The 10,890-nt window shown below is 47.5% G+C and overlaps 1 protein-coding gene across 1 annotated transcript in view; it reads right to left on the reverse strand.

Moving 5' to 3' along the window:
• The window catches only part of LOC107117549 (runt-related transcription factor 1-like), a 119,643-nt gene extending 109,352 nt beyond the window's left edge, over positions 1–10,291 (reverse strand). The window contains 2 exon segments of the mRNA XM_015419686.1: positions 644–800; positions 9,676–10,291. Coding sequence (XP_015275172.1) covers positions 644–800; positions 9,676–10,167 — 649 coding nt within the window. The 5' untranslated portion in view covers positions 10,168–10,291.
• Between the last annotated feature and the right edge of the window lie 599 nt (positions 10,292–10,890).

Here is a 10,890-nt window from a genome sequence, read left to right on the forward strand (position 1 = left end):
CTACAGACAAGTACTATTTGTAGAGTGTACCAAAGTAAGTTAAATGGACATAAATAAGAAGCGTATGTATATGCAAAATTACTTTGTATTATGGGGAGCAATACAGTAAAATTATGTCCTACAAAATAAAAATGTGTCATACACTACTGAATTTCTTAGACAGATTTTAAGTGGTCGTTGATGGCAAACAGTCTCTCTCAGTATAACAGATGTATAACAGCACCCCCACTTACTTTGTTGCCCTCACTGCTGGAATGAATGAGAATATCAGATATCACAAGTAGCTCTCTGTACATAGCACAGTTCATGTAATGGTCAGGTACAAATAATAGCATCGAAGCTCTGATGATATTTTTAAAAATCCACACTATTTCATGGTAGTACTTAATCTGACTCACTAATGTCCACTGCATATATGGATTATCAAACATTGGGATAATGAGTTATAACGTGCAGTAATCTACTGTGATAATATCAATATGAACTCAAGTTTTGTAAATGCTAAAATCTCAAACTCATCATTCAGATATAATTCTGAAATCAAAAGGGACTATTGCAAAAGATAATGGTCTGAGAATTGTAACTAAGGATTCTGTTAGGACAACTTTCTGGAAAAAAAATTAGGCTACATTAACAAACATACCTCTTCCACTTCTACCCACAAATCTCAAGTCATTGAATCGGGCCACTTGGTTTTTCATTGCAGCGGTAGCATTTCTGAGTTCTGCAGAATAGTTTTCATCGTTTCCAGCCATTACTGTGACCAAAGTCCCATCAGGAACATCTCCTAAGGCTAACACCTAAAGATTAAATAGAAAATTGTTCAGTTTAATACATATGCAGTTTGAATATACAAACCAGTAATGAACTCATGTGAAGTAAGATGAGTTATATGACCCAGAAGAAACAAAAAACTGCATACAGAATTAATTGAAATGTTACTTTGGTAACCAGGACACAATCACAAAGATGGATGCTGCAGTCCTAAAGACACTTTGTTGGGTATTACAAGTTGAAAACACTCAGTATATCTGGAGTTAAATGTTTGTTTATGTTACTCACAGGAAGTCACATGCTTCTCATGTAACCAATGTTCTTTAGATGTGGAATGCCTGGGAATTTTCTCCCTGATCTAGGAATTTGATTGGGACTAAAGCAGAGGTCATTTCAGGGGGGATCGCGGGGGATCGCAGTTCCCCTGGGTGAGGTACGGGGGGCGGGGCACATGACAAAGCCCCGCCCCCTGCTTCCAGCCGCCCCGCTTCCGGTCCTCATTCAGCCAGGAGGAGGCAGGAGAAGAGGGAGGGTAAGTTGCTTCCTCCCTGCCTCTCCCCACCCCTGCCTGCCTGGGGCCAGGAAGGGCCTTCGCGGGGCTTCCTTGCACTCCCGCCGGCCTTGCAAGTCCACCGCCGGGCCCCTCATGGGGCTCAGCAGTGGAGCTGCAAGGCCGGTGGCGGCAGCCGGGACTGTTGGGGGCGGGGTGTGTGGCCTTATGACACACGTCCGGTGATGTCAGGGGGTGTGGCCTTATGACACACTTCCGGTGATGTCAGGGGGTGTGGCATATGCTAATGAGTTATGCTAATGAGTCCCCCTAGCTCTTTTTCTACAAAACGACCCCTGGACTAAAGTATCACGGTACATTACCATTTTATGGCTTTTCTTCCTGTCTTTGTTTGGTGTTCTGAAGAACAAGAAGAGTAGCCATACTCTCACTCTTCTAGTTTTGTCTTTGTAGAGTAAGGATGTAGCCGATTATGCTCTGTTGTTATTTTCATCCCAGTTACCCTTCCCATGCTAGAATTTAGTAAAATCTTTATATTTTAATCACACATGGACTCTCAGTCTGAATTATTTTACTCTGGCTCTGCTGGACTATTTTATCTCTGCTAAATACCATTTTTTCAATATCTCACTATCACCCAACACACTTGCCTTCCAATAGCTTATATTGCTCCTGAATTTAACCACAGTATATCTAAATTCCAAACATACCTTATGTGGAAATAAGTATAATTGGATTTCAGCAGAACTTATTTCCAAGTTTAAGAACCAAATCTTATAGCTCAGTCCTACAGCTGTGGTCAGTGGTGACTCAGTGTTTAGCAGATGATGTAGAGACTGTTTTGCCTGCACAGTAAAGCGTCTTGGAAAGTTGCACTGATGCAGAAACCAATCTAAAAACATTGTACTGCATGATACTATGCCAATGACAGCTTCTATATGCAAAAACAATGGGGTCCGACAGATGGGAAGGTGGGTATAGATCTAAGTTCCAGAACTTCTGCCTTGGAATTTCTGCAAGCATCTTAGACCATTATGAAATGTATGCATTAACTGACTGACTTCTGCACTGCTGACCTTCAGATGTAGGACCTGTTTGTACATTCCATTCTGGAGTAAATGCCCAGTTCCACATTATGCATGAAATACAAGCACACTCTTTTCTACACATTTCGTCCACCTTCACTGGATATTATCTGAAGCATGTCCTTGAACAAGTTGCCCTCTGTCTCTCAGTTCCAGTACCCCCAAGTACAAAACACAAATAATAGTGACCTCTTATATGAGGGCAAGGACAGTAATGACTGTAAAAAAATTTGCCAATCAGAAGTGCCATGTGCTGGCTGACACAGGGTTCCCAAGCAATAAGAGCACAACTCACAGGCAATCTAGCTTATGCCACTTGTTCATGGAAGATGCTGCTGTAGCACCATTGGCTTTTCATTTCTATGGAAGACTCATGGCACTGAAATTACTGTTTCACGTATGTACTTCTGTATATCCAGCCCGCCTTAACAGTCCACACTGTTACCTTTTGCCCTCTTCTGTACTGAGTCAACCACATGTCAGACTCAACCTGCTTTTTCAAATGCACTTGCTCTTTTTAAAAACTTTATATTAATACTGAAGTTATATTTGTATGGAAGCAGGACCAGAGGAAAACTGGCAGGAAGTGGAATGAGACCAAATGAGGCTCCTGATAGCCTCCCACCATGAGCTATCCACTGCTTTAGCGTTATTAAAATTCCAGTTCAGTTTTCTAACAATGGGAGTTTTTAAAACACACCAAACCTTCTCCTTCACTTCCACCCTTCTCTTTCCCATGTCTGGGCACTATTATTTCCTCTCTTCCTTCTCCAAGCGACTCTTTTGTCCCTTTGTATCCATCTTACATGTTCAGGCTGTCCTTGGGCTACTCTGGGCATATATGCCCAGAGTTGCTAGCCTTTTAAAGGTTCCAGAAATGGGTCATGCCTGGTTAGTTTTTCTAGACCCTCACATTAGAAGGAAAAACCAGAAACTTCTTCTAATGTGAGGGTCTAGAAAAACTAACCAGGCATGGCCCATCTTAAATTCGACTAAGTGTTTTTAGGAAATGAGCACTCTTATTTGGGGCTAAGTGCTACTGAAATGAATTGACCTTACCTTGTGTTTTGCTTGTTCTAAGTCTGCAGCCCTATAACCATTCTGTAAGGCCGCACTCATTAGGAAGCAAGGTTCAATGAACACAGTGGGACTTTCAAGTAAACATGATCAGGATTTAACAGTTACACCCCAACAGTAACCACATTTACTGAGAAATATGTCTCATTCCTCCCGAGCATTGCAGTCTTATTTACAGATTATTTTTTATATTTTAAATGTTGAGGGATATGAAGCATGATTTGGCATTACAACTCAGCAGCATTGCTCCAAATGCAATATTTGACTTTTCAAGTCAAATGAACTACAGTGTTAAAATCAGAAAGAAACACATTCAAATGGAATATTATTGGGTTCTATGCATCTCTCCCTTTCTCTGTATATGTCGTGCAGGAGAAAAAGGAACATTCTCTGTCTTTAAAATATCCCACAAAAAAGTGTATTTTCAACTCTCTGTGTTTGCACTTTACAGTATAGTGCAGGAAACCCTAGCAAAAGAAACAGAGATCCCCAGGCCCTGGAAAAAACAACTGGTATGTAAAGCTGTAAAAGACAGGCACAGAAACACAAACATTTACATTATAAAACAGACTAAACAGATAAGTAAGAACTTGCTGACTGGAGATAGCTGGTATTTTGCTTGACTATTCAGCTTATAAAAATATCTTATGCAAGCTGGAGGAAATATTAAAAATCCCAACTTGCACCACAGTTGAATCTTAACAGTTTTACTGCTTAAACAAGGAGAAATTGCTGTTTTATTAAGGGCTGATTTTTCTACAGTTTATACGATTATATGACAATTTATGAGAAATGGTAGCAATTGTTACAATTCCCCCCCCCCCTTTTCATTTATACATTTATATTGAAAGAAAACTAGGGGATTCTGGAGAAATTTTGCCAAGTCAGATGGAAGTATTTTCTGTGACATTTACAACCTTATCTGCATAGATCAGGTACATGATTACAGTCAATTAAAATCACAAATTAGGTAAATGGGTAGGTATTTGAAGAAGTGTACATGCACATGAAAGCTTATACCCAGAATTAAACTTTGTTGGTTTTAAAGTTGCTATAGGACTAAAACTTTATTTTGGGTAAATGGTTGCACAGAGATTCAAGTTACCCCCTCCCCCCAAAAAAGTGGAGTGCAATCCTCAGCATGTCTACTCAGAAAGTAAACCCTGAAAAGTGCAGCCGTAGTTGTAAGTTACATTGAACCTAATGAGTAAACATTTTTAGATCTAGAATACAAAACTTACTTGAAAGGACATTCAACAGAAAACAATAGCATTTACTTAGTAAGTGCATTTAAGACTGGTGTACAAACCCTCTCAGTCCAGGTTCTCAGATGATAGATTTGGCTTTGGAATTGCAAGTATGAGGTGCTATATTAAATAATATATACAGAAATTTTAATGGTAGTTTCATTTAAAAATAGTACTCAGCAGATGCATTTCTGACTTTAATCTATAGGAGGTTTTAAAAATTTCCAGGTTAGAAAAAGTTGAGGAGTTAATGGCCATAGAAACAGATATTTGTTGCATGGTTCACATGACTCCAATTTCTTCCTTGTAATTATTCAAACAGTTCCAAATTTGGCCCAGTATTGTGGAAAATATTTGCTTATGTCTACACAGCAGGGCTTATATGAGCAATAAAAACAAACTAAGCATGCAGCCGGAACCTATGCATGCTGAGGGAGTACCCCCACCTAGTTCAATGCTACTTACTCCCAAGTAAGTGTGCCAAAGGCAGAAGCTTTACTTTAAGCTTTCTTTTGGGGGACTCACTTGAGGGGGGGGATAAATATACATTTACAGGAAGAGTGGCAAGGGGAAGTGCTGGCCACTGTTATGTTATAGTAATTCAAAACCTCTTGATTCCATTATTACTAACGTTTATATATTTGTACTGTAAAACAAGGCTCCCCTTACTAGGAAAGGGGGGGGGCAGAGAAACACGGAAGTGAAATTATTCCCACCAACACAGACCCTATTCCCTTCTGCTGCTACCCTTGCTCTCTTCCCAGTGGGGTTGTTTCCTGCAACCCTCATATGAGGGATAAAGGTTTTCTTTAAAACAAGCCAACAAAACCCGGTATGCATTTCTGGACAACTATTCTGAAATAGCCAGACCTAGCTTGGAACCAGCCATGCCTGCTTCTCTGCGCTGGGCTTGGATGGAGAACAACCGTTAGGAAGGGAGGAAAGAGTCGACGCGACTCGTCTTCTGCCTCTACTGCTACTACTAGACGGATCTGGGAACTAGTAAGTGTAGAGACTCACACATACAAAGAAGGACGTGACCTGAACATGCTCCTATCCGCCTGCAGAGCCAAGCCCCAAGAGATTCTTGCTTCGGAGCTGGAGATGCATGCGGGACATGTGAAAAAGAACCACCAGACTGCATGATAAGAGCTTTCCCACTAAGGGGGTGGGGCTACAGCGGCCACATACGTGTCAAGGTGGCTAAAGCCACGGGCCTTCTTCAAATTGATTGCAGCCCATGCGGGTTAATTAACAGGATCACTGAAGAGCTCGGGAGCAAACCCGGTTAAAATGAGTGGCCTAAAAGCCGAATAAGGGGCAGACTGGTAACGGAGGGGAATCGACTAGGAGCGTGCTTATAAATTCGAATGACACGCACTTCATTGAAGGCCAGTGGGCTGTGATTAGTGAATTGTTACGGCCGAGTGGCATTCCATAGCTATCCGTAAAGACTTCCTCCCCGCATCTCTTCGCCGCTGCCTGTCCCAGATAAACTGCTCATCTAGGATCGAATGGCAACGGAATGAATGTTAATGCAAGAAAGCAGGAAGTGGGATTTTCATGATTCAAATGAAGAGCTCAGGACACTATCGAAGGGCCTCTTACAGGCCGCTCTGCAGTGAGGCACTGCTTGGCGTCCGTGGACACGGATTTCCAAGAAACTGAATTCAGGATCACGGTCGCAACCCTGCTCAGCTCCAGCATTCTCGAAACGAAGGTCCACTTGTTCAATGGGATGTGTTTCCAAGACCCCACGCGAGCGTAGGACTGACTATAAACCTCAGTAAATGTCATTCAAAATGTTTTTAGCTGGTGCCACTGCAGTCCGGCCACAAATGTGGCTCCAGCGAGTTATTCCCAGGTGCGTGGGACCAGGGTCAGACTTTTAGAAGACGGGACAGAGGCGCCAGCAGACGTTTTTCAATGTAAATAACATCACCTGGCAAGTTAAGACCCCATTAAGCCTCTACAAAAGGGAGAGGACGCTTTTCTCCAGGCAGGGGTCAACCCCACACTCAGAGAAGAGAGTCTTTAAAAAACCAAAAAACCTCGGGCGGAGCACTGGGGAGCCCCAAAGGGCTGCTACTAACCCCAAACCTCAGAAGCCCGGCTCTGCCTTCCGAATGGGAAGCCTCGGTAGCTAAAGAAAACCAAGCGAGCCTCGAGGGGGTAGGCTGGAGGTTGCCAGACGAAGCACATTTACCCAGAAGTAGGAGGCGGAGGGCTCCAGCTCCGTCAGTCGCGGCCAAGCCCGCGTGTTTGGGACCTTGAGGGCCTGGAGTGTTTTGGCCCGTGTGAGTTTCCCTGCGGACAAGGATGAGGCCCCAGAACCTCCCACCCTCCCAGCAACAGTTGAGAAGCTTCTGCAGAGCTCACGGTACTTACTCTGGAGTAGTCCAAGGGCTCCAAGAGGAATCCTCTCCAGGAAGTGGCTGCCTGGATTTTAGCCAGGCCGCGAGATCTACATGTAAAGTTTGTAAACTCTTTCAGCCGGCGGGCTTGGCATTAACTGGTTTGCGGGTTAGTGCTTAAAACCTGGCGGCTCAGTCCTACGCACCTCGGCGAGGAAAGAAGTCACCGCGGAGCATACGAGCATGGCCCTAAATGGCGTTTACACACGACGCAGAGTAAAAAGGCAATGCGACTTTACGCAGGGGCAAATTATTTAGGGGCGGTTACCTCTGAAGCTATTTACACCCCGGGGCCGAGGGAGGTTTCCCATCTCAAAAAGGGGCCTTTCGGGAACCTCTGTGAGGAAGCGATCTGGATCGCCTGACCCGAGCCTCACTGCAGACCGGGGACTGAGAAGCGCGCCTTAGGGTGGCCTCGACAAAACACTCCGACTGCTGCGTTCGGGGCATTCTCCCCTCCCAACTGTGAAAGTTACAAATGGGTGCCTGTGAACTTGTTCAAGAACGCTCTGTTCTGGCTGCTCCGGCGGCGGGCGGGGAGCAAAGCCCCGCAGCCTGGAGTGCGAGGAGGACAATCCCCGCCCGCAGGGGGAGATCAGCCGGCTTCGCTGACAGGGAGGCGTCCGCAGGTGCTCCCGGCCAAAGCCGCCGGCAGAGTCTGGACGCTGGAGGACCGGGGCGGCTGCCCCCGCCCATCCCGTCCAAATCCGCCGCGCGGGACCCGCCCGCTGGACTTCTTCTGCGCCTGGGGACGGGGGAGCGCGTCCCTTTCAGCCTCCTTCTAGTCCTCCTGTCCAAGCGGGATAGAAAACCCGGCCCCAGCCTCTGCCGAGAGCTTCCCTGGGGAGCCTTCACCCCCTCCGCCGGCGCTCGCATCCTGGGAGGAAACTCCCCCGGGACTGGACGGGGCTCCCCTCTCGCGAGGGCTGTTCAGGCTCGCAGGCGCCTAGTCCCGATCCTGCGAAGGGAGCGCGAGGGCTGGAGGGAGGCCTTCGCCGCCTCAACGCTTCCTCCCTCCAAGCTGGGCTCCTGCCAGCCAGGCAACGTCCCGGGAGCGGCCACTGCCCGTGAGAAGGCCCGAAGCCCCGCGGGAAACACCCCCGAACGGCAGGGCCAGGCCGTGGCGCTCGCGTTTCAAGACATTTCACCCTGTCCTAAGAGGCGCCCACCACCGCCTTCTGAAGCGGTGCCATTTTATAGCGCCGAGATCCGAGAGCCATTGACGACAATTGGATTTTCGTAATCCCAGGCTTCTGTGGCTCAGAGCTGGCATGTAAATGGCCTTTTAAAAAAACACGTGGAAAGTTAGCCCCGCGGTATAATACTCTATACACAAATGAGTGCGACTGAAGTATTAAAATGTAATCCTTTGAGGATACACTGGATTAGATAACTAAATTTCTACTGAAGTGGTTTGAGGACTGGGAATTATAGTCGCCGTCAGGTGTGTGTGTGTGGTGGTGGGGGGCCTGACCGAATAAAATCGCGAGCTATTCCAAAAGGTTTACTTACACGTGTCACTCCTTGGTCTCCAGGCAGCCCAGAGCTGCTTTTGATCCCTTATGCTGCGCGCCTGTGGCTGACATCCCAAAGAGTTCAAATAAACTTGTGTAGAGCAGCCGGGCTAAGGCCCTCGCGTCAGTGTGCTCAGGATGGGGGTGTAAACTCTGGGCGTATGGGGATGGGGGTGTAAATCCTCAGTAACCTTCCCTTTGACGGGCTGGCAGAAGGTAGACTGCGGTCCACCACTAGCCAATTTCCGGTAGACCACTTAGCGCCTGTCGGCGGCTGGCATTTCTGCAAAGAACGCGCTGCCTTCTGATCTAGCAAGGCACTTCCAGTGGCCTAAAGCAAAACTACAGAAGCTCGAGATCGCTTAGCACAGATTAGTTTTTGCCTTTACAAACTCTGGAGCAGCACTTTTGCTTTGCAGCACGTTGAATTGGTTGATATAGACAGACTCCGAGGGTCCTAGTCAATTTAAAGGGGGGGGGAGGAACAAGCCAAATTGAAATCAGTTCTCCCTTGTATTAGGGAAGTCTCTTTTTAAAGGCACCAGTGTGATGGCACCGGTGGAGACCTAAAGCTACTTGGGAGTAAACCTACTTGGGAGTAAATCATTCCTGTTGATAGGTCAACTTCCTGTCCTATCTGGCTACAGCTTTTCAGAAAGACTCTTTCGTCCTTACAAGGAAACTTCTCTCCCCACCCCCCACCCCTTAAGGATGTCCTCGGCATGGTTTTTGAAATCAAGGGCGAGATTCCCCCCTGATCGGAGCGCTGGCGGGACGGGATGCCCTGCCAGGTGAGGCACACTGACTTGGGAGAGCGTGACTCTGCCTAGCACAACGCGATCGCTTACGGGAGGTGGGAGCTAATCGTAAAGCCGAAGCATTTTCATGCTGTGCAGAACAGGGTGGGGATTTGAAACTCTGTAGGCACGAGGAGGACAGCAGTGCCCGGCAAAGAACGCCCAAATGCTCGGCGCCCCGGAACAGGCTGTCGCCCCCATGCGCTTCATTCTGTCCCCCCCCCCCCGCCCCCGCCAGACCCCCCCCTCCCCTTACCTTGAAGGCGATGGGCAAAGTCTTGTTGCACCTCCAGTGGGTCGGCAGGACCGAGCAGAGGAAGTTGGGGCTGTCGGTGCGGACCAGCTCTCCGGCGTGATCGGCGAGGACCTCCACCATGCTGCGATCTGCGCTCCTCAGCTTCCCCACCAGGGCGCCGCTGCTGTTCTCCTGGCCGATCAGCGGCAGCGGGTCGCTCATCTTGCCCGGACTCAGAGTGGTGGAGGGCGGCGTGAAGCGGCGGCTGGTGCTGGTATCTACGGGGATACGCATCACAACAAGCCTTTTGAGTGAAAAAGCTCCGCAGAGGGCTTCGGACAAACTCTTCAGCCGGCGGCTCTCGGGAGACCAACATAAAAAGGAAGCTGCTTTGGACCCCGGCGCTGGAGGGGCAGGCGAAGTGGAGCCGATCCCGAAGGGAGTGCGGACCGACCACAAGACAGAGCGGGGGAAACCTCCGCTTCCTGGTCCTGCCACAGTTAATCCAAGCATCCAGTTTCAGGCTGTGCTGGAAGCGTGTGTCTCTCTCTTGGAAAACAACACTGAAAGCCTATAGATCTGGAAAAGTTCTTCCCTTGGGCATTACCAGTGTTATTAAAACCAAAGGCCCTTCCGAAATCCCACACACGGAGAAAAGTTTTGAGCAAAGGAAATGTAAGACATCCGTTCAAAACCACACGCGCGCATGGAGGGGGGGCGGCGGCGCGGGCGGGGGGGGAGAATCTAGACTTTTCAGTAGTTAATTTCCTATCGTTTCAAAGAGCCAGTCCCCATCCCTTGCCTCAAGCCTCTTGAGCATCCGGGCTCAATACATTTCAGTCTCTTTCTGCAGTGGAAAAAGCAGTCACTTTAAAGCAAACGGACGAAGCAGGCTTCAAAGAGCGTGACCTGAGGTTTTCAAAGGTCAACTGGCTATCACAACGTTATATATCGCCGTTCATCAAATATTTACAGTAGACTCTATAGAGAGTTTAAACACAACAGAAATCCATTAATGTTCCTCCGCGGGATTCCTTCCCCTCCCAAAGCAGCCTTGAAACCCAGACTCAGTAGCTTGACTCGCGTGCCTTGAAAGGGGATTTTGCAGTCTTGGTTTTGCGGCGAGGCGGCCAAATGACGGCCCGTGTAAATTTGGACTCTCGCAAGTCTAAGGCGCTGCTGCGCCAATAACTCAGAGAGAAAGAGAAAGAGAGAGAGTCCATCTAAGAACCGCCT

The sequence above is a fragment of the Gekko japonicus genome, unplaced genomic scaffold (assembly GCF_001447785.1).
Source record: "Gekko japonicus isolate JY-2015 unplaced genomic scaffold, Gekko_japonicus_V1.1 scaffold1465, whole genome shotgun sequence".
Lineage (NCBI taxonomy): Eukaryota > Metazoa > Chordata > Lepidosauria > Squamata > Gekkonidae > Gekko > Gekko japonicus.